The sequence below is a fragment of the Bos grunniens genome, chromosome 17, assembly GCF_055505025.1.
Source record: "Bos grunniens cultivar Pamir isolate PY7600 chromosome 17, Bosgru_T2T1.0, whole genome shotgun sequence".
Lineage (NCBI taxonomy): Eukaryota > Metazoa > Chordata > Mammalia > Artiodactyla > Bovidae > Bos > Bos grunniens.
Genome location: NC_141181.1, coordinates 46,995,024 through 47,019,510, shown reverse-complemented (window position 1 = coordinate 47,019,510; position 24,487 = coordinate 46,995,024). Strand labels below are relative to the sequence as shown.

General features: G+C 49.6%; 1 protein-coding gene across 11 annotated transcripts in view; it reads right to left on the bottom strand.

Moving 5' to 3' along the window:
• Positions 1 to 24,487, bottom strand: part of RIMBP2 (RIMS binding protein 2) — a 307,137-nt gene that overhangs the window by 59,691 nt on the left and 222,959 nt on the right. For all 11 annotated transcript variants that reach the window (XR_015144420.1, XR_015144419.1, XM_086347255.1 and 8 more), the window contains exons 4-6: positions 23,717 to 23,821; positions 15,967 to 16,017; positions 2,019 to 2,223 (exon numbers count right to left, since the gene is read on the bottom strand). Coding sequence is in view for 9 of the 11 variants with exons in the window: in XM_086347264.1 (XP_086203390.1) it covers positions 2,019 to 2,223; positions 15,967 to 16,017; positions 23,717 to 23,821 (361 nt within the window). In the remaining 2 variants the exon portion in view is untranslated. The remainder of the gene's footprint in view (positions 1 to 2,018; positions 2,224 to 15,966; positions 16,018 to 23,716; positions 23,822 to 24,487) is intronic.

The window sequence follows — 24,487 nt, the reverse complement described above, 5'->3', positions numbered from 1 at the left end:
GTCAGCATCCATTTTCCTCCATCACAAATCAGATTGGTTTTTCCAAATCAATCTGGACGCCAAATGGCTCAGGTCAATCACTGTTCCCCCTCCAGTGACCCATAAGCTTGCCCTGGATCTTGCCCTGGACTAACACGTCCTCATGCTGTGCAGAAAGGAATTCACATGGAGGGAAGCCTGGGGCTGCTACTTTAAGAAGGGTCTGCTGACAAGTCAGGCTGCACTGCGACTGGGAGCACAGTTTCTAAACCTTTCCCTACACCAGTGGGACAGGCTCCCTAGGTGACCAGGGCATTTCCCTGTAACTAGACTGTGGGCCCAACCTGGTTTGTGCTGAGTGTCTGCCTAGCTCGGGCAGTCTGGTATTCTGGCGTATGCTGGACAGAGGTGCCCACATGACCAGTGCCCAACAGATCCTGTATGCTGTATCTACTCGATGTCCTTGGACATCATCACTGCATCCATATAGCTGCATTTTTGTTGTTGTTGTTGTTGCATAGTGGGCACTCCAGGTGGTCTTCCTGGAGGAGGAGGGCATAGGATGCCTGCACGTGGATTCTTCAGACGCCCCATCTCTTTTCCCTCAGGACCCACTCTATGCTCGTCCTGTGTTTCTGTAACAGGTCTGAGCCAGGAGGACAACTCTTTACTAAGTCTTGGACTCATCAACCATGCTGGGGACCTGGGGACCCTGATAATTGTGCATGATTGAGCTCATGTGAGCCCTGAGCCACAGACCTTCCCATCCAGTGGGGACTGGAGAAAGTTTCATCTTCAGGGGTCATGGCTCAAACTTCATTTCCAGGAAGCAGTCTTCTCTGATCATCCTAAATGGCTCTGGGTCATCTGCTCTCTTGTCACCTGACTGCTCGTGTCTGTCTGAGCGAGTGGCTCCTTACTCATCTGTGCCCCTGTGTCTTGTCTGTGTCCCCCTACCCAGAGGGGCTCCACATAGGGCCTGCCATATGCACAGCATTGCAGCCTCGGTACCTGAACATGGCCTGGGGAGTACCCTGTGCTCGGAACTTGGTGGTGGTGGTGTCGGGGGGACCTCCCTCTCCCTGTCTTGTGTTTCATGGCCTCTTTGCATTCTCCCAATGCATGCGCAGGACGGAAAGGGAGCGGGAAGGAGGGGTACGCCAAGAAACATTGTTCATCAAGATACATGCTGCAGCACCTCATTTTAATAATAAAAAGCACCCAGAAGAACTTCTCCTATGTTCTGACAAAAACTGGGCGAAATCTGGAAATTCCCTCCCTTTTGTGGAATTCTAAAGTAGGGTTCTGGCACACATGTCCCCTAAAATAAAAAAAGTCAACTGCTTTACAGAAGAAAACAGCCTGTGACCTGTTTAACCTTCACTGGAGAGAAAGTTCCCTAACCGAGTAGGGTACTTCATTGTCTACACTGGGAACTTCCCCTGAGGTTACATTAAATGCCTCTGTGATCAAGAAATGATCCCTCAGAACCACGCAGAGTGAAGTCTCCCCGCTCTCCACTCTGCTTCCTGAACACAAATGTGATGGGAACGCATTAACATTCACCGCAGGTACTGCTGTTGCCTTTGTTGGAACAGAAGTTCCAAGTACATCACAATGTCATCAAGAGGTCGCTGGGTGAGAAGGGAAACAAGTGAAGTTGAGCAGCCCGCCTGGCAGGTCCCAATGCAGACCCCAGAGCCAGGTCCCTGGGTCCAAGTCCCAGCTTGCCGCTTGGCTGGCTGATCCTCCGGGCACCTGGGCCGGTGTCATGTGCATAACAGGGCTCAGAGCAGCTGGGAGGGAGCTTACACTGATTCACACCCATCAAGGGTGGTACATCGAGTATGCATGGGAAACGCCAGCTGCCCCTGTACCATCCCAAGTCCTGCTATGCTGGTCACTCCCTCGGGTGTTGTGACAGGCTCTGTCACACACCCCTGGCTGTGCCCAGCTGTTCCCAGCTTGCTGGCTGCACCTTCTTCTCCATCAAGGCCTAGGCAGGAGGGAGAGAGAAAGGAAGGGAGGGAGGCACTTACCTTTTCCAATGGAGGGAGCCAGTCCGTTCATGAACCTTGGGAAAGACTTGCTGGGGGACGACGGGACGTCCAGGGAGGCCACAGTGCTGCCGCCCAGCAGGTCGATCTTGCCGGCGTGCTGGCGAAACTGCTCCAGATCCCGGGACAACAGGCTGAACTGCTCACTCTGCGTCCGGCATTTCTCCTCCAGCTCCCGCACCTTGCACTGCACACGGAGACCCGGACACACAATTAGAGGGTGGCCCGGGCTTCTGGGGCCCCATGCGTCTGCGCACAAGTGTGTGTCTGTGCATGTATGTGCACTGCACGTGTGTGTACAAGACTGACTGTTGTGTGTGCATGTGTGGATGACAGTATGTGTGTGTGCATATGAACGTGTATGGCCTGAGTGTGTTTGCACACATGTGTGCATGTGTGTGGTGGTGGTGGGGGGGCTGCCTCCTGCCTCCACGTGAGAATGGTGGCTGAGCAAATCAAGCTTCCTGTCGGTTGGAAGCTTGGCCGTCAGCCAGATTCTCTCACAGGGCAAACGTGGGAAAGCACAGGTGCCAAGAAACCCTGCAAACACTCAGATCTCAGCCAACAGCGGATTGTTCTCGGCTCTGTGTGCAGCCCGGGCACTTTGTGGTTGGCACGCCTCACTGTAGCTGCTTGAAATTTGGAGCAGGAGGTGGTGAGAGCCCAGCTTTGGGGATGGCTCAGTTGCTAACTCCACTGATGCAGTTTTCTGGTGGAGGCTTCTGCCCCTAAACTGCAGAACCCCAGGGCACCCTGCTTTAGCATTAAAAGGAACTGCTACCTGCTCGCTTGGGTTAGCAACATCACTGCCATCTGCAGACACTGAGGATATTTAGGGAGGCGGGAGCGTCCCTGGGTACACATGGCAGGGAGGGTACCATGGGCAGTACCCCCATACACGCCCATCTTTGCCTGCTTCTGGTTCTCAGTTGGGTGAGCATGATCCTGCCATACTCCCCTTCCTGGAGAACCGAGATCCATACTCCCTACACTTCCTCCCCTGGTGCAAAAGCAAAACTCTGTCTCCTGCAACAAGAATTCCCTGCACGGGTCCACAGTTGGGCGCCCACCTGAGAAGGGGCACATAGACGGTCGACTTTGCCTCCTCCCCTGCTGTTCCCTTCATAGCACCCTCCATTCTAGTAGCTCCCTGATTATTTCTCATCTCTCTCTTAGATCATTTAAGCGTCAAGCTTGTGCTTTCTGGTCCTGACAGATCCTCAATGCTTTGCATAATATTGGCATGTCCTAGGTGCTCAATAAACATTTGCTGAAGCGATGAAGAGAGAGGACTCCCTGATTTGCAGGCATCACACTCCTCGTGGCAGTGGCTTGTTCCATCTGCGTGGTGGTCCTGCCTCGTCTCCCTTCCTTTGTGATAAATGGACAACGTCATCTGCTGTATTATTAACCGTGTGCATCGTCTGACTTTCTCCACTAAAATCTCAGCTCCGTGAGGGCAGGAATTTCTGTCTCCTTCTTTCTCACTCAGCACTCAGACTAGAGTTTGGTACCAAGCTGGGGCTTGAGAGATGTCTGGATTCGTGTAGGTGAGCAGACAGGGATGTGGATGGTGGTAGAGCTATGCTGTCTTCTTCTTCTTTCTCCCTCCCCACCTTCTTCCTCTCCACCTCCACTGGTATTAAGCGTTCAGCTCCTTAGGCCAGAGTGAAGTGCTATTTATGTCTGAGATCATGGAATTCTGAAAATAGACCTAACAAATCCCAAACCTATAATTAATTTCTTTGATACGTTAAAATAATTGGCAAGATTCTTTTCAAAGGCTGAATGAGCTTGGGCGTGATGGCTGTCTCCAGCGAGGAAGACACAGAGGAGACACTGGGCTCCTACAGGCACAGGTGTGGACAGGGAGCAATCTGCCTCCTGCCTAGGTCACCCATTGCAAAGATGCAGGACGTGCCAGGAAGCATCTCTGACCCCAGGATGGCAACTTCAGATGCCTCAAGGCCAAGCACTCTGGTTCTTCTGGGCTCAGTCCTGAAGAAGAGACTTTGCTCCAAGGCTGAGCTTTTGCTCCAAGGTCCTCAGGTGGGGAAAAGCAGCTGCCAACAGCCTCGGGTTAGAAGAGCACTAGAAGAGCCCTGAGATCACCTGTTCATCCAGGTGTGCCACCAGCTGCCATGGTAGTGCATGTGTGTGTGTGGAGGGGTAGGGTGGGGGTGTGAAGTGATTGTGGAAGGATATAACACTATTTAAACGGCCACATTCTCATTTTAATGTGCTTGAGAAAAATGCAACTGGCCATCAAATCCTTCATGTGTATATCCTCTGTGTGTATGTAAAAATGACCTAACTAAAAAAACAGATTATTCATTGATGCAACTTTTGTGAAATAATAAAATTAAAGTGATGGAAAACTGATCAGTGGTTGTCAGGGTCTGGAGTTGGGGGAAGGGTCTGACTTTTAAGAAGTAACATTTCCCTGGTGGTGCAGTGGATAAGAATCCGCTGGCCAATACAGAAGACACGGGTTCGATCCCTGGTCCAAGAGGATTCCACATGCCATGGAGCAACTAAGCCTGTAAGCCACAATTATTGAGCCTGTGCTCTAGAGTCCATGATCTGCAATAAAATAAATCACCATAATGAGAGGCCTGTGCATGACAACGAAGAGTAGCCCCCACTCACCACAACTAGAGAAAGCCTGCACACAGCAATGAAGACCCAGGGCAACCACCAAAAAAAAAAAAAGGAATATGAAGGTGTGACTTTGGTGGGGTGGAGCCATCTGTACTCCTGATGGTGGTATGTGAATGTATATGCACCATCAAATCCCATGGAATTTATCACTAGAGGAAGGACAAAGAATGACTTTGTAGTTTGGCTACTGACACTGTACCCATATCAACTGCCCGGTTTCAACAGTGTGCTCCAGTCACCTACGATGCTATCCGTGGGGAGCTGGGTGAAATTATGCAGCAACCATCTGTGCTATTTTTGTAACTTCTTGTGAATCTCACATTATATCAAAATAGAATTTTAGAAAGTGCACAGATTTAAAGAAAATATGAAATAATCGTGTAGGTGGCAGACAGATACAGAGAAAACCTCAAAGGTGGTGGATGAACAGCTGGTGTGTGGGGACATCAGATTAGGGGCCTGGCGGGTTAAGAGCGGCCAAGGTCTCAGGAGCCCACACAGAGGTCAGGCATCTGAGGCACCTGGAAACAGCCCAGGGCAGGAGCTGATACCGAGCAGGGCCCTGTGGGGCTCCTGGACACAAAGCCTTTCTGTGTCCCCTGTTTCTTTGATTATAGGAAATAATCTTCATTCAGTCTCCATGACCTTCCCTGAGTTCCAAGAGGCAGATCCCAATAGTTGTTAATTAGGGAAGGGAGGGGTTGAAAGACCAGGGAGAAACGGTCACGAAAAACAGTAGTGCAGCCTTGGGGCAGGGTCCTGGTTCCCCATCAATAGATAGACACAGTATCTTGGAGCTATTTTGCAGACACTGAACTCTCTCCAGGTGGGAGAAGCTAAGGATTAATGATGGATGGTAGGCTGCCCACAAGCAGACCCCAGACCAGTTGGACCTGAAGTTGATGATGCTGACTGCCCCTTATCTCACCACCAACCCACCAGAAGAATGTCCATGAACTGATCATGCCCTCTTTGAACTATTACTATAAAACTTCTCATACCCTTTCCAAGTGGGGGACACATGGTATTTCGAGGTGTGAGCCCACTGTGTCCCTCTTTGCCTGGCAATGCAATAAAGCCATCATTTTTGACTTCACCCAAAACTCCAAGATTTAATTCAGCAGCAGTGCACAGAGAAGTTAAACTTTTGGCATCTGAGCTCTTGACTTGCTTTTCTGGCGGAAAGTGGGGGTAGGTGGGGCATGGGGATGGCAGAAGGGAGACTGTGTGCTCCCAGCAGACCCTGGGGGACTCAGACAAAACCAGTGAGAGACGCTGGTGCTCACGCAGAGGCGATGGACCACTGCACATTTTAGGTACTACTGTGAACTCCACCTTCTGGGTACCACCGCTTTGCCAGTCCGGGACCCGAACTCTCGGAGGGTCTCCTTCCAAAGAACAAATCTTTGCTCAGGGTCCTCTTCACTGATGGGGACTGTGGTGGGCAACTTCCCCTGGCAGCTGCCACAGGGTATGCCTGTAGAAAGGAGGGTCGGCTCTGATGTGAGTGATGAGGGGAAGGTCCTGGATCAGAGGTGATGTCTAACCATTGCTATAAATTGAACATCCACAGGGGTGGTGGGGGATGCCCATGAGAGGAGGGGAGCAGGGCAAACCCATAGCATCTCTGGGGACCATGGTGAATCAGGGCATGTTCGTTTTGTCTAGAGGAATGTCTACTTCTTAGCTTCAGGCCAGACCCACCCCGGGCAAAACTTCCAGTTTTCCAAGAGAGGCAAAGAATCTTCATTTTAATGTAAAAAAGAAAAAATCTCTCAGTCATTAATAGTCAGAGGGTATGTCGAGGCTTACTGTCTGACATGGCTCCTGTAGAGATGGACACGGCCAGGGGGCTGCCACTTTGCTTAAGATGACTACATGGGTAGCAAAGCCAGCGCCAGGTCAGGTTGGGTTGGATGCCCTCATGGCCCTGTGCATGGACTCCAGCTGCACCCACCCAAGTGCGAGACACACAGGACGATCCCCACAGAATCCGGGACCTGCTGGCTCTGGCATTTATAGTTTACAGTTCTCCTGGATGGAGAGCATATACCCAGGGACTAGAACTTCATTCTGGGGCAACCGGTGCCAGAAATGAGAATCCCACCTCAGGTGTGGTCAATGCAGATGTTAGGAAGGCTGTGCACCAGGGGCAGCTGCCCCAAAGCTATACAACACCTGTATCCCCCTCCAGCTCTAGGCATGCCCACTTAGTATGGGCAATGTCAGAAGAAAATTGGTAAATGATGAGCTTTTACCTAGGCCTGAAGCAGGGGAGACGTGGACGTTCATTGGTGAAATGAAAGGTACTCAAAACAAGGGGTATGTTAGTTCTACCCCACTCTTGAATGATTAGTGCATAAGGCTAGTATACTTTGGGGGCTTCCCACGTGGCTCCGTGGTAAAGAATCTGCCTGCCAAAGCAGGAGACGCAAGAGATGCTGGTTCGATCTCTGTGTCCGGAAGATCCCCTGGAGAAGGAAATGGCAACCCACCCCCGTGTTCTTGGCTGGAAAATTTCATGGACAGAGGAGCCTGGTAGGCTACAGTCCATGAGGTTGCCAAGAGTTGGACATGACTGAGCAACATAAGCAAACACTGGTATACTTTGGGAGATGGACCCCAAGGCTGGGTCTATAAATGGTCCTCTGTGTGGATACTGATTCGGCAGATTTCTGGTTGCCCGAGGCCACCAGAACCAGGGTCTTCTCCTCAGTTTCCGTGGGCGCTGGTGGAGGAGGTTCCCAAGGGAACAGAGAAGGAAGTGCTGCTTTGTGCTTGCTTGTCAACCAGTGCTTTGTAATACATGTCTGCACATGTGTGACAGTGTGGTCTGAGACTTGCTTCCATTGTGATCTGGCAGTAAAATTGTAGGGCTAACCCTCTCCCACCTCATATTTCTACCCCAAGGATTCTAAGAGTCCTGTGTGATCACACCTAATGGTTTATCCCTCTTTTCAATTCCTTGCTTTGTTTCTCCTCTGGGTATCTGAGGACATGGCTTCAAGGCAATAAGGATGCTGGTTCCTAAAAGTCAGGCAGCTGCCACATGCCTTTTCTCACTAATTTCAGGGGGAGAAGGTCTGAATGGCTAGTGGATGAGACATAGGGACCCAGGAAACCCAAAGAACATCTCATAAGTGAGTGTTTCCTCTGGAGACTTCCCCAGGCTTTCCTGATGTTTCCCTCTTCCAGGAAGGAGGCAGGTTTTCCTCCAGAGCCTCCTCTGCGGACACACTCTCAGGGCCTGGCTGCAGCTGGCAGAGGCTGGGTCTCTGATGCTGAGCCTGGCAGCTGAGGCAGAGTCCCTCCCATGACCCCCGAGCCGCTACCAGAAGGAACCAGTACCAAGTGATGCAGAAAGAAAACAACAACCCCACTGATCAGCCCTGGTCGGCTTATTGGGATGTCAATATTGACCTCAGGATGCAGGGCAGCATCCCTCTGGCTTGGGTGGCAAGGCTGATGGGGGCAGAACCGTGCCCACATGAGTTAACCTGGCTGCTTGCGTGTCCCCATCCCTGGCTCCGCTCCCTCCACCCCAGAGACCCACCACCTGCAGCATCAGGAGCGGAGGGCGGCTGCGTTTCTGACCGCAGCAGGAACAGATGGCACAGTCATCGGGCAAGTAAACTCTAATTGGGATAAACAGCGGAGACTTGCAAATTTGGCTGTGAGTATTTATAAAGATGAAGGAAAATACATCCAAAGACGTGCCTGTTAGCACTCCCAGGGTCCTCTGCTCTGGGTTTTTCATCTGAAAAACTTTGGGGCTTTGTAAAAGGCAGCGAATGAGTAGGGGGTAGTGCTCTCTAATGTGTCCAAACCAGGACCGTTTTGAGAATCTAGGGACACGGTGAACTCTCAATACTTAACACAGCAAAGTCAGGGGTCGGGGTCGTCCTGGCAGGGCTGGGTCGCTGCGTAGCAGTGATTCGGGAGTAAGCTGTTCCGTGCAGTATCTTTATGTGTAAACAACTTTTGTGATGCTATTTATTATTTACTGAAAACCTGCTATGTGCTGGGTCCTGCTGGGGGCTTTCTATGCATGACTGCTGATGGCTAGAGAGACTCCAGGGGTAAGTTGATGGAGCCTGTTGTATGAATGAGAAAAACAAGGCCAGATGGACTAAAGACCAAGGTCACATACCCAGGAAGTGGCAGGACAGATGTAAGCCTGTCTGACTCCAGGTTCTGGGCTGTGTGTAGATCGCCAACCTTCCTCTCACTCACTCAGGGGACCTGGAGGCAAGTCACAGAAGCGCATTGGGCCTCAGTCTCTTCATCTGTAAAATGGGGAAGAAACTTGCCTTCCAGGACAATAACAAACTATTAAGTCCAGACTCTCACAGGCACGGTAGGGGTCCATAAGCAGAAGCTAAGATCTTTTGTCCTCTATGGGCAACAGTCAGAACTGGACATGGAACAACAGACTGGTTCCAAATAGGAAAAGGAGTACGTCAAGGCTGTATATTGTCACCCTGCTTATTTAACTTATATGCAGAGTACATTATGAGAAACACTGGGCTGGAGGAAGCACAAGCTGGAAGGGAGGGAGGTGGGAGGGGGGTTCAGGATGGGGAACACGTGTATACCCGTGGTGGATGCATGTTGATGTATGGCAAAACCAATACAATATTATAAAGTAAAAAAATAATAATAATAAAAATTTTTAAAAATCCTTTGACATAAAAAGAAAAAAAAAGATTGCCGGGAGAAATATCAATAACCTCAGATATGCAGATGACACCACCCTTATGGCAGAAAGTGAAGAGGAACTAAAAAGCTTCTTGATGAAAGTGAAAGTAGAGAGTGAAAAAGTTGGCTTAAAGCTCAACATTCAGAAAACGAAGATCATGGCATCCGGTCCCACCACTTCATGGGAAATAGATGGGGAAACGGTGGAAACAGTATCAGACTTTATTTTTGGGGGCTCCAAAATCACTGCAGATGGTGACTGCAGCCATGAAATTAAAAGACGCTTACTCCTTGGAAGGAAAGTTATGACCAACCTAGATAGCATATTCAAAAGCAAAGACATTACTTTGCCAACAAAGGTCTGTGTAGTCAAGGCTATGGTTTTTGCAGTAGTCATGTATGGATGTGAGAGTTGGACTGTGAAGAAAGCTGAGTGCCGAAGAATTGATGCTTTTGAACTGTGGTGTTGGAGAAGACTCTTGAGAGTCCCTTGGACTGCAAGGAGATCCAACCAGTCCATTCTGAAGGAGATCAGCCCTGGGATTTCTTTGGAAGGAATGATGCTAAAGCTGAAACTCCAATATTTTGGCCACCTCATGCAAAGAGTTGACTCATTGGAAAAGACCCTGATGCTGGGAGGGATTGGGGGCAGGAGGAGAAGGGGACGACAGAGGATGAGATGGCTGGATGACATCACCGACTTGATGGAGGTGAGTTTGAGTGAACTCCAGGAGTTGGTGATGGACAGGGAGGCCTGGCGTGCTGCAATTCATGGGGTCGCAAAGAGTCGGACACGACTGAGCGACTGAACTGAACTGAACTGAAGATCTTTTGTCCTCTATGGGCAAACTGACGTGAAGTCAGTTAACTAGTGACTCAATCACCCTTGCTTCTCAGATGGCATCATGGTGTTCTAAATCTCTTCAATTGTATCTGATTCTTTGAGACCCTCTGGACTGTAGCCCACCAGGCTCCTCTGTCCATGGGAATTCTCCAGGCCATGTCCTCCTCCAGGAGATTTTCCTGACCCAGGGATCAAACCCATGTCTCTTCTGTCTTCTGCATTGGCAGACGAGTTCTTTACCATAGCGCCACCTGGGAAGCCCTCTTTCATGGTGATGTCCAGTTAAGAAATACCCTCTACCGCCAGTTTCATACTTACACCTGCACCAGCTCTTGCATGTAGCTACATATACACAGACAAACCCCATCAATTCATCTAAACTGGCTCTGGATTCCAGGACAAGTGACTGCTCTGAACTCTAGAATCTTTACAGGGTGATTTCATCTTGATACTAAAATGTAATAAAGTAATAACCAAAGGGAGACTCTGGTGAAGATGACTCTTTAATGCTTTGCATCCTATAATGTATTGATTCAGCATTATTAAAATGCAATGTCTTAAAATGTCTTAAACATTTGTTTTAGTTCACATGATGAATGCCTTTATCAAATCCAACTAAAACGTAGTGAATTCTGCACTGGTGGGTCTGGATCATTGGAGTCTTTTGCTTCTGTACAGACATGCATTTGGCACAGAGGTGCCCTATGTGCAGATAAATACATTTCACGGGTGGGACCTCAGAACCCAAGGCTGCCTGTTGACTGTAGCTTTTGCCCTCAAGGTACCAACTGCAGTGAGATGGGGAGCATTAGGGAGATGAAGCTGGTGTCAGAAGGTGAGCCCCCAAATATTTGAGCATCCCGGTTTCTTTGTTCCTAACAACCTTGTCCTCCAGCTAAGACTCATGGGTACAGGGTTGCCAAAGTTATTCCCAAGAGGCAGAGAACCCATGCCCACCAGAATTACTGGGGGAAAGAGAATTCTTAAGAGATTTAAATGCAAAGCATTAAGTTTAAGCTTCTTTATCTGAGCACTTCTCAAATTCTCAACTTGGCTAATATTGTCACACTTTAGTAGCAAAATTGCATTGCCTTGTAAGGACTCCAGAATTCAGATGTGGCAGAGCCGTGCCACAGGGCCCCCACTCAGGGTGACTGCTCTTCCTAGCCTCTCCTGCAGGTCGCTAGCTCTGGCTGGTGACCCAGAAACAGAGGTGACATCTGTTGCCTCTATAGTTGAGACACAGAAGAGCTCTCCCTGCCCCCACAGTGATCAGGAAGCCATACGCTCTGGCTGGCACAGCCTCAAGATACAGGGATCCTGGATCCCTGAGTTACCACGTGGAGGGGAGCTTCATGGAGAATTCCCATATCTGCAGTGGCAAGAAATGAACCCTTGTGCTGAATGTAAGATTTTGGTGTTTGTTACTACAACACACCTGCGCCTAACCTGACTTACACCAAGAGACCAAGAGATCAGAGACTAAGGTCATCTGTTTGATGGGACAAAACAGATTTATTTAACCACAAGGACACTCCCTTGCCAGATGATCGCTGAGCACCTTAATACAAGACAGGCAGCAGCATGGTACCTGAGGCCTTGTTGAGGGATCCATGGCAAAGTTTTCATTTTAATTGTCTTTAAAATCAGGGGAAAAAATGAATATAATAATAATGAATCCAAGCTGGATTACATTCATCTTTGTACCCAAGCAGATGTATAATATAATTTTTAATATCTTAAGGGAGGAAGGGTCCCATGAAAGCAAAAGGAGCCCAGGACCCATAAAAGTCACTGGGCAGCCCAGATGCTGACACCCACCTTGAGATTCAGGGCCCTATCTGCTCTTGGATGAGACTCGGGGATGAATGGAACCTGTTCAGGTTCTTTCTGGCATCACCTGCAGGTGGACGCCTTGGTCCAGGAAGTGGCCAACAAGCCCTGGGAGCCCTGAATAATTAGCCGCAAAGCACACAAGGCGCACATACAAAGCCCTCAGTACTGACACCCAGGTGGGTACCAGCTCATCACGGGCGAACATGCCCCCTGCAATGGATCCCAGAGCTCACTGCCTCCCAACCCAACAGGTGTTGCGATTTATCAGCCCTACAGTCATGGACCATTTCTTCTTTGCACTTGACTCTCTCAGCGACTTGATATGGTGTTACCTGTGGACCCTCAGGGCTCTTGCTCTGCTCTTAGGAGCTGTGTGTCCTTGGCAGGTGGCTCAGCATCTCTGTGCCTTGGTTGTCTCGTTAGTGAAATGAGGAGGATGCTATCAACCTCCCTGGGGGGTATTAAAAGGATTAAATTTCATCACACTTGTCACTCGTGACCACACGATGTGCACTCCTGTCTGCTGATGCCCAGAGGTCAGGGTGAGCTGTCTGCCCACTGTTTCTGAGTCTGGCTGCTGCAGGAGCTGATCTACCTTTTGGTGGCAGGAGAGCTGACCCTGCTTTGCAGGGAAGTCAGGATTCCTAGGTCAGAGGATGCTGCCATGCAGTGGCGGAGATTTTGGATTCTGGCGCTAAACTCCTGGGGTTGGCATCCAGACTCTGCTCCTGGCTATCTGCCCCTGAGGCTTTGGGAAGTCATTTCTCCTGATCATGTCTCAATTCCCCTTGTTGTCATGGATACGAGAGGGACAATACTTCTGTCATCTCCTGGGTAACCCACAGATGCATTCTGAACAATGCCCAGTTGAGAAGGATTCAATAAACCCTGCTATCAGCACCGTTGTTGCTGTTACAGCTATTTTCTTTTGCTTCTTTGACCTGAACTAACTTTACAAAGTGTCAAGGAAGCTACATAACTAGCACCTGCTCTTAGGCTGTTAGGTTTTCAAGCAGAGCTCTCCGTTCCAATTCTGAAAAGGTGTTTTCAGTTGACTCTTGATCCTTGTCTTTGCTCAGCCTGCCAAGCCAGCCCAGATCAGTCGCTGGGTGTTCTGACCAGGAATAAAAACACCTCCTCTCACCCACAAACATCCTGGCTGCTCACTCATCAGAAAACAGGACTGAGACGTCCACAGAACCGGATGTGTGCATGTGAGTGTTTCGAGGGGTTTTAACCTAACGCTACTTCCAGGGCAGCCCTTCTCTATCACTGTGTCATCCCTAGCTGTGTCTTTCTGCTCAGTAGAGGATCTCACTAAAGTCAGACATGGAAAACATGAATTTCCAAATGAAAAGTACACTGCCTGCTAAGGATGCTCCTGAGGACCCAGTGGGTGGGGACTCGCTCAGGTTGTTCCTGGTCAACACTTCCAGTTACTAAGGCGCTGAGCCAGGATTGGCCAAGATTCCCAAGTGCCCTACTCCTTCAGCTACTTATCCTTCCTGTAACCAGCCTAGCAGACTCTCTAAACAACGCTTCTTAAACTGCTCAGGGGGGTTGGTTAAAACGCAGACATCTGTGCCCCATCCCGAATTTCTGCTCTAGCAGGTCGCAGGCAGAAGCTGAGGATCTGTGTTCTATCGAGCTCCGGGGTAATGCAGATACTGAAGGTCTGGAAAGCACACACTGGGTCTGGGAAGCCCACGTTGAGAACAACCCAAGAGTGAGGAAAGTCATCATCAGTTCTACAAATTCACAGCCAAACTCAGAGTTTTGGAAAAGGCTCAAAACCCTGTTTGGAGAGACAGTTCATCTCCCTTCTTCCCCAGGTGGCTGCCTGCAGGAAGAACGAGGAAGGGCCCCTCCGCTGCTAGAGAAGCCACTGCCCGCCCATGACACAGGATAGCAAGGGGCCCACTCAGGTGCAAGGCGTGAATACTGATGACCCACAGAATTCCGGGCTCTCGGCAGTGCAAGCACGCGGATGGCCCGAGGGCAGAATCATCCTGACAGTTCTCCCCGCGGTCATCTGAATTCACAGAACATCCTTCCAGCCTGAGAATGGAAGCCGGCTTTGCTGGGCTCGCTCATCACTCACGGTGGACAGAACCCTGGGCCCCAGTGCCTGGATTAAAGTGTCTCCCTGGGGCAGAACTCCCACGAGCAGCTCCTTGGCTCCCCCCACCCCAGGGAGACCCGGGCACCCACGACTGCATCAGAAGCTGCCCATGTTCAGAAGAAGAGGGAAATGGAGCTGGCCCAGGGGCGCACGGCCGGTCCACTCATGGGAAAAAACTTCACCAAGCACATGGGAGGGGAGGACATCACTCGCTAAAATACCTGCATGCTGTCCAGTGTGTTCTGGGTGAAGAGCAAAGCAAAACACAATGACGGGAAGACGTGGTGAATAAAAGAAAACCCAGGTTCTCAGCCCATCTGCGTGGCCCTCTCCGTTTTCCCAACCAAAGCACGTTACATCCGTCCCCCACGTGTCAGGGCCTGCACCCCGCACCAGCGCCGGGTGACGTGACCTCAGCGGGGCTGTCACAGAGCAGCAGCTCAGAAGGCAGATTAAAACAACACAGACCATCAGATCGATGGGCTTGGGGTGAAGGGAAGGAAAGAAGCTGGACTTCCAGCCAGGAGACTATGCAAATCAAACTGCGGTGGGCGATCCTGCGAGGGGAATGAAATGCTGTTTCAGGGAGATGTATGGCCATTGGGACGTCTGTTTCCACTCTCTCAGGTTATATATTTTCCCACCTGCTATTTATCACTCCCAGCCCTCCAGATATTCATTAGCTAATGGATGCTTTCAAAAAAATCAATTTTAATATATATGATGATAATGATGAAACCGTTTCCTGGGGGAGGAATAGATTTTAAAAGGCAATGTAAGAGATGCACATATTCTGTTTTAAGTGGTCACGCAGCTGTCCTGGGGGACAAGAGACAAGGTCATCTTAAAGAGGACAGGCGCTTCCCTTATGCAGAGACACAGGCCCAGGGGAGAGGCCCTCCTGGCCTTTCTGGATGGAACAGAACTAGGGGAGGAGCGCTTGTGGGGCCACCCCACGCTGTGCAGCCACCCCTCCTGCTGTTGTGTCTTGACTGAGGGGTCAGTAATTGGGGGACCTCTGTCTTCAAAAGGGAGATTCCTTATGTCCATTTATTATACATGAGGCATGCAGACTGCAAAGGCCCCCCAGGGGACCCCAGGAGTTTCCTCCATTCCCGAGGATATGGGAGGCCACCAACTGGAGGCAGAGGGTGATTCTGACACGTCACCTGCCTCCTGCCAAGCCCCCAGCATCAGAGCCAGTGAGAAAGGCCTGCAGGTGGCTGGGGAGGGTGACTCCTGCTGTGCTCACGGGGACAGTACCTGTGGCCGCGCCTCGACCGTGTTCACTGCTGCAACTCCCTTCGCTGTCCTTTCTCTAAATCTGCAAATGCCTCCCCGGATGCCAGGTATTTCCTCAGGCTTGGCGCTATCCTTTAAAATACCCCCATTCACCTGACACCCGTAGGAATGATCCACTTCCCTTTCTCCTGTAAGGAAGCAGGCTCACCCTCCCTGCTTCCCATTCAATCAGAGGAGAGCAGAGCACCTCTGAGACTCACAGTTCTGATGCTGGCTGTGTGGCCACAGGAAAACTGCTTAACCTCTCTGGGCCCCACTTCCTCACATGTAAAAATGGGACTCATAATGATACTGATCTGATGGTCTGCTTGCATGGACAACACGGGAGGATGTGTAAACGGCAGGAGTAATGGGTACCCAGTGGGCACTCAGTAAAGGTCGGTTACGACTTCTACAAAGCATTAACACAGCATGCCCTGAGCTCACCCACCCCCGGGGAAGAAAGCCAGCAGGGCTGGCTCACTTACCTCTAGCAGCTGCACCGCACCTTCATGTTCTTTCTTAGCTTCAACCTGAGCCTTTTGGATGATGAAAAAAGACAGAAGAGTGAACGTTTACAGTGGGAAAAAGGCAGCAGAATTAGAGATTAATGTCGAAGTTATCAGGGAGTGTGGGTCATTGATATTCATTCCTCTAACAAGCCCCAACATTCTCAGGGTCTAAATCAGTTCTCATTTTTTTTCCCTTCCTTTGGGCAAGATGGAATGGATTGGGGTTGGGCTTGACGCTCTTTGTAAAAACTGAAAAGCACCCCCTCATCTGGCAGAGAATGGAGAGGCTGGTGAGATTGGGCTGCTGCACGAGGTGGTAAAGAGCCCACCTGCCAATGCAGGAGATGTAAGAAAAGTGGGTTCGATCCCTGGATTGGGAAGATCCCCTGGAGGAGGGCATGGCAACCCACTCCAGTATTCTTGCCTGGAGAATCCTATGGACGGAGGAGCCTGGCGGGCTGCAATCCATGGGGTCGCAAAAGTCAGACACAACTAAGCACATGATAGAGAAGAAAGAATCCACCTGCTAAACTGAGATTTACATTCAGGATTCTCAGCTCTGGAGGAATATTTTCTCCAGGTGGCTGGAGAATAATAAAGAGAAGAGTTGGATGTCATAAATAAGCCAGTGAGAGCTGTCTTAACAGCTTCTACTTCTCACTTGAAAATTTCCATTAGTCGGAAAGAGGGAAAGGCTTGGCTTCCCCAGTACGGACTAAAAGCGAGAAGTAGCCTGATATTTCCATACTGTTCATTCATATGCATTTCATTCTCACATATTTCCAATGAGGCTTTTAAGAGCTGGGGAAGTGAATAGAACCCAGCAAATTAACTCAACCATTCTTGAATCCAGCTCAGTCTTCAAAAGCTCAAAATTGTTCCTTTCAAAGCAAAAACAAGAGCGACAATAAATCATGAAATGGGGTTGGAGGGGGGAGACAAAACAGCTAGAGAACATACAGAGATTATATAAATAACACCACCATTGAGCCACTTGAGTCAAAGATAGTTTTCAACTGGCAGAATGAAAAACAACCAAAAACCCCATCACAGGCTGTTAAAACACAGCCAAGCTGGCAGTAACAACTTCGTTTCTGGCTTCAAGTACAAATCAGGAGTTCGTTTTCGTAGGCTACTGGCAAGCTGGGCCATTTGGGCAATCAGAATAGATGGCTAAAATTAACAGTTAAAATTGGCAGTGCTGAATTCTTGCAGAATCTAGGCGACAGCTTCAGCGAGGCTCATTTTGGGGGCCACTGCCAACACATGGGGAAGCTGAGACCTTCATGGTTTCCTACAGAACACATTAGACTTGAGAGGGACTGACTCCTAGGGAGACCCACAGTCCTACGGTCAGAAGAAGGGGCTTGTCATCCAGGGATGAAATGTCCAGGGAGTGAGTTAACATGGCAGCAAACACATCTATTTCAGGGGGAGGGGTAGCTGTTCAAAAGGGACATAGATTTCCTGCTGCCAAAGCTTTGGACGTTTGGCTGGGACAGACCGGCATGTAACACTCAGAGTAATAAGCTCCCAGGCACCTTGGTGATGGGGTTGGGAGTATGGATGCTGGGTGGGATGAGATGAGAGTGGGTGGGGGTCATTTACAGGTGCTGTTAATATCAACTCCACAGAAAAGACAGTGAGATTCATGGAACTAAATGTACAGATCCTCAAATCAGGTCCCCGGGTTCCACAGAGCTGAGGAAGTCGTGAGCACTGATCAGTATCCCAGGCATGCATCGCGGGAGAAATCAACACACTGAATGAACTCAGAAGGTCAGCTTGAGATGTCCCTGTTACCCACACACAGCAACTAAATCCAAAACATGCAAGGGAAGCATTTGACATGGAGGCAAAGCAGTTTTATGAGCTGCAGGGTAAGTTTGGTTTCTAATAGCAGTGAGCATGTCAATAATGGCCTTAAGCCTGGGAGCCTTCGTTTCCCGCACGGGAGGAATTTAAAACAACAGTAGCATTTGCAGATGAATTTTAAATGTGGACAATTTTGCTCATACACTGAGATTATAACTGTTACTTGTAATAAGATGAGGATGTAACCCACACAGGAAAAGGAAGCAGTTAGAGCGACTGGACTCTGCTCACTGGTTCCCTAGAGAGACACTAGGGTTCTGGTGTCAGGCCTCCAGGGGACCTGGACCATGCTGTCTAACCTCAGGTTCTGCATCTGTGAGGGGACCTGCATCCCACAGGTTACAGTGAGAGCTTATTGCTGTCACCACTCATACATTCAATAGACACTTACCAAGGATGGCCTGGAACTTACCATCAGTTATCCTGGTAAAGTTACAGGACCAATTGATGGAGTCTTACTAGGTCTTTCCTGCATTTATTCATTCATTCATCCGTATTCATTCATTCAAAGTTCCTGAGTATCTCTGTTCATTCATTCATTCATTCAAAGTTCCCAAGCATCACTTGTTGAGTACCTGCTCTGTGTCAGGCAACGTCCTGGGAGTGCAGACACTCCACTTGGGATGCAGAGAACAGGCAAAGAGGTACAACAACGAGCAAGTGGCATCACTAAAGGGGGTGAGTGGCAGAGAACGCCAGAGCGGGGGTGATGAAGTCCATTCAGGCAGGGCAGCCGGACAGAGACTCCCATGACAACAATAAGCCAGCTCTGTCATTTTTTGGGGGCCAGGCATTCTCAGGGAAGAGCAGAGAGGGGGATGTTTGGGTCACAGAGAGGAGGCCAGTGTGGCTGCAGGAAGGGCGACAGGGCAGGAGGAGTCAGAGGTGGTCAGGGTTTTAAATAAGATGACAGATGTCTGCCTAGTACCGGGCCCAGAATATGCTACACTGAAAGCAAATGTTCATGTTGTAGCTTTTATTACCACTGTCATTGTCCATAGCCTATATTCACAGCCTGGCTCACTGCTGTGTTCTTAGCCATCACACAGCCGACATGCAATGCTCAAGGACTGTTTGCCGAATGAATGAAGGTGAGGATTCTCAGTCAAGCTCCTGGTTCAGTGATCTCCATGAAGCAGCTGTCCCGTGGAAAAGTCCTCGTAGACAGGACTCTATCTGCTTGGACTTCTATTTTTTTTTAAGCTTACATCTCCACCAGCTACCAGAAATAAGGGTTGGCCAATGGTCTTATCTCACCTTGACTCCCACTAGAATAGCCTTGGGCAGCTTGATCATTCATCCATTCTTCAACTCAACAGGTGTTCTCACCTGCCCACTATTTCCCTCGCTCCTCCCAATCACCATATTGAGCAGAGGGAAGAGCTGAACTTCCAGGGAGGAGGGAAGAGGTTCCCTGGAGAAAGTTCTGACATCAGCTGGGTCCCTGAAAGCCAGGACCTTCCTTAGGGTGGCCAAGTCCAGAAGTGAAGCTGAAACCACAAAGCGATCTGCAAGGACTACACAGTAGCAGAAAACCGCTTACAATTCATGAGAAGATAAACCTCTGGCTTCCTTACACACATGCTGTCCATATTTGAGGATCTGGGAAGAAGCAAATCCCACAAAGTACAGAGTGGTCAAGGGAATTCCTAAGATGATGGTGAAGGGCATTTCTAGACCCAGTGTAGCATCCAGCCTCTGGGGCAACCAGCCTGGACTGGAAGATGAGGCCGGGCTCCAGGCAGGATGTCTCAGAGGAAAATGGAATGAAAACATCCCCTGAGGAGTCTGGTTGACTTGAGAGAAATTTTAACACTCTGGCAGAAAGTTTGGGAATAAGAGAGTGATGAGCACACAGAAGACTGAGCAAACACACAGAAAGGCAACTGACTCCAGGGGAAAAGGAAAGGCTGTACCAAAAAGGAAACACTGCCCTTTGCAGAGCCTGGCAAGATGTGCAGAGCACACCTTGCTGAGGATGGAATGGACTTCAGCTTGGGACAGGACGTTTGAGATCATCCAAGCTGGACAACCAGTTGGACAAAAGAAGTGGGGTTCAGTGGAATCCAACTTGGAGATCCACATGTGGGAGTTGGCACACAGACGGCATTGACACCCACGGAACCAGACAAGGTCATGGAGGGAGCAGTGGAGGTCAAGAAGAGATGTGGGAGATTCCCGGGTGGCTCAGTGGGAAAGAATCTGCCTGCCAATGCAGGAGACACGAATTCCATCCCTGATCCAGGAAGATCCCACATTGCTGCAGAGCACATAAGCCTGAGCACCAGAATTATTGAGCTCGTGCTCTAGAGCCTCAGAGCCACCACTTCTGAAGCCCATGCACCCTAGAGCTCGCGCTCCAGAACAGGAGAAGCCACCACCACGAGAAGTCCAAGCACCACAACCAGAGCAGCCTCCGCTCACTGCAGCTAGAGAAAGCCCTTGTGCAGCAAGGAAGACCCAGCACAACCAAATAAATAAAGAAAAAAAATTAAAAAAGAGACGTGGATGGCAGGCAGAGCCTTGAGGATGCTTAGAGGGCTTCTGTGAGGAAGGAGAAAACTGGAAGAGAGTAGGATCCTGGAAGCCTAGGGGTTGGGGAGAGAGACCCTCTCAAAATGTGCCTCTGGGTCAAAGAGGAAGAGGGCAGGACACTAACCACTGAGCAGGACATTCATGCACGGGTGACTTAACAAAAGCCATGGCATTGGCGAGATGAAGCTGGGTCCCACAGGAGTGCATTCAAGAAATCCTGTACTGGGATTTGCAGCAACACGGATGCAACTTAGAGATGATCATACTAAGTGAAATAAGTCAGACAGAGAAAGACAAACACCATATGATATCACTTATATGTGAAACCTAGAATAGGACTCAAATGAACTTACCTATGAAACAAAAACAGACTCAAGGACATAGAGAACAGAAGGTGGTTGCCAGGGGAGAGGAGGATTAGGGGAGGGACGGATTGGGAGTTTGGGGGGAGCAGATGCAAACTACTATGTATAGAATGGATAAACAGCAAGGTCCTACTGTAGAGCACAGGGAACTATAACAATCTCCTGGGATAAACCAAAATGGAAAAGGATATTATAGAAAGAATATATATATAGGTGTATAACTGAATCACTTTTCTGCACAACAGAAATTAACACATTATAAACCAACTATGCGTGTGTGTACTAAGTCACTTCAGTTGTGACTCTTTGTGACCCCATGGACTGTAGCCCACCAGGCTCCTCTGTCCAGGGGATTTTCCAGACACGAGTACTGGAAAATACTCATGTACTTTCCAATACTTTCCAGTACTGAAAATACACGAGTACCCACGAGTGGGTTACCATGCTCTTCTCCAGGGGTTCTTCCTGCTCCAGGGGTCAAACTTGTATCTCTTAAGTCCTCTGCGTTGGCAAGCAGGTTCTTTACCACAACGCCACCTGGGAAGCCACACATCAACTATACTCCAATAAAAATAAATAATGGGACTTGTAGTCAATGGGACTGCAGACAGCTTCTAGGAACTATGCACGTTGCTATCTCATGATAACCAAACTGGAACTCAGGGCGCTCTGGTGACTTTTATTATGATAGAGGGACAAGGGCTAGAATTCGGCTTTCCATAGGATATGAGCATTTCTATAATAGGTGTCTGCCACTCATTTCAACTTCACCCCATATAAAGTCATTGTCCTCATCAGTCTTTATTCTGTGTTTCCTTTATGGCATTTCCCTGATCTGAACTTCTTTAGTTCTTCATGACTTGTTCACTTATTCTCACTCGGTAAGCCAGAGGTCTTGTCCGACTCTGCACTGCATTCCTGGTTTCCAGAACAATGGCTGAGCAGCCGACACACAGGTGGAAGCTAGCAAACGTGTGCTGATGAGTGAATGAATGAGCGAGTGAACCGGACAGCAAATGTAGCACGAGGGCTGTCCGTGCAGGAACTCGAACACAGACGCGAACTCTGGAAAGAATTCACCAATCTCGTTCCACTCAAGTCTCAACCTTTCTAATACTTTTTTATTTTAAAAATCAGAGCTCTAAGAAATTACAAGGTTTGTGCATTCATCCTTCATTAGATTTTCTTCCTCTGCTTCCCCCCACCCACCTCCCGATGAAGCATGAGTGTGTCCAAAAGAGAGGCAAGGATGAATTCAGGGGGAAAAAAAGCAAAAGCAAAGGAAGTTGGATGATGCTCAAGAGAGACACTGGGAGCTGAATAAGGGACTTGGCTCTAGTGCACTTTCCTCGGCATCAAGTGTTTCATAGATAAAACTCCAGGCTAAAAGAGAAGGACGCTCTGGTAAGAAAAGCCAACCTGTCACCCTTGCTGGACAATATTTGTATTTCTGTCCTGGATGCTCCCAGCCTGGGGATGTGGCTTTCAGGGATGCAGTGAAGGAGTGTAGGTACCAGGCACCGGAAGGTCCCTCACGCATGGAAAGAGGGAGAAGACAGGAGTAATATCGGTGTCTGCATCCCAGCAATATCCTTTCTGGACAGCATCTAATGAAATCTTGCTTCTCAGCGTACCAGCCAACTTATTATGACAGGTAATAAGGACTGTGACAGTCTCTATCGCACCAGCATAATGAAATCTATCCTTAGCACGAGGTCTCCACAAATGATTAGGAAAACAGCATCAGAAGTTATCTGCTTGATGCTACACGCTCTGCTAATAAACTCGGGAGAAGAAAAACACTCCAACAGATAGGGATCTCCAGCCAGATAAGGCTAGCCACTGAGTCCTTTATTTGAGATCAAAGACCTGGAGGGGCTGGCTGGGGGTGGGGGCGCCACCGATGGAGGAGGAGGGTGCCGGCTGCTCATCCCAGTGAAGGGAGGCATAACTGGGACCAGCATCTGCATCAGTGGTCAAGCTGGGTCCTGCCTGGAAGGGCTGGGCTGCCTTCCCATGGGTGGGGGACACAGGGCTTCAGGATTGAAACCCAATGAGAAATATACACAGGGACCCCAAGCCTCATGGTTCTGAAGGAGGGGTCCCCAGATTCATCTGGACAGAGACAGGAAGAACAAGGCTGCTGATTAAGGATGCTAACTTTCGTGGTCCCCAAACCACCCCAGGTGCCATGGGAATATACCTTCTGAACTGCTTGGTCCCCTCCGCTCGTCCCCTTCTCCCTCCCTCTGGTTTCTGTCCTTTGTTCTTCCTACCATTTTTTCTGTCCTTACTCCTCTGCTTTGCTTTCTTCTTTTTATGTTCCCTCTCTCTCTTTCTCCCTCTCTTGTCCTTGATCATGCTACATATTTCTGCTCACTTAATAACACATCATGTAAATCCGAAGAGACGGCATCTATAAGCAGAATTTCTTCCTCCCAGTGTGGTCATGCTGCTCTGTGGTATGGATGCCCCGCAGTTCACACAGCCTCGCCCTCGGATGGGCATTGGATTTAATCTTGTTACCTATGCCCACACAGCAGGATCCAAGTCGAACCAAACCAAAACTGGTTCCTGTATTTGTTACAGGTATATTCCCAGAACAGAAGGTTGCAGGGTCAAAATAGACCTTTAGTTCTCAAGGATGCTGTCAGTCACTTAGCCCAGAGATAAAGCAATTCACACCCCATTTTAATAACCCACAGGCGTGTCCTTTTCCCTACAATCTCGCCAGCATCAACTGTTAGAGCTTTTCCTTTGATTTTTGCAGCTTAGAATATAATCACAAGTTAACTGAGGAGAAACTAGAGCACACGGGGAATCTTTCCACACCAAGAAGTCATTCCCGAGCGTGTGAGAAAAGGCTCGGGAGAGCAGCCAGCCACCCACACTCCAGGTCCCCAGCGCACTGCCTGCCTTCTCCCAGGCCCCCAGCCCCAGCCCCAGCTCACCTTCTGCAGGAGGTCAATTTCCTGCTGCTTGGCGTTGAGGATGGCCAGGGCTTGTTCATGCTCCAACTCCAGCTGCTGCCGCCGTTCTGCGGCCTCTCGCATGTGCTGGGGAGGCAGGGGGAGACACACAGGTCAGGTCAGCCCAGCGCCCTGCAGGGAGCCGCGTCCTGGGTTCCCCCACAGCCAGCCGGCTCCCCGGTCTGACTCACCGCCTGCATCTCAGCTTCTCCCCAGGGCGGCAGGATCAGCCGGGGAAATCCTCACACCCACAAGCTTTCCTCCCCTGTTTGCGCGTTTTCTGTTTTACGTGCCAAGAGCACGTGAGCAGAGCTGCAGGTTCTTGTGTGGAGGTGAATCTCTCTTCTCTGTTTGAAAAAATCCTCTCTTTCTCCGCCCCCGCCGCCACCCCCAGGTCTTCTGCAAATACCAGCCAAGATGCATGGCTCTTTCCCTAGATAGGGCTACTGTTTCAAGCTTCTTACCACCATGTAGCTGCTGTCACCCACAATAACCACAGGAGTGAGGTAATGTAACTGGCCCCATTCTACAGATGGGAAAACTGACATGCAGTTTTCCTTGTTTGACACACACGCTAAGTGGCAGTCGGGCATTCAAATCTGACACTTCTATGGAGCTTCCGAATCTCAGGGTTTGGGCCTGTCTGATCACTCTGGTGAAGTGGGGTGCTCAGCCCCCCACGAGTCCAAATGTCCCTTCATTGGTCCCTCTGCAAATGCCCTGCCGAGGCAGGCGGTCCCGGGGCTGGGCCCT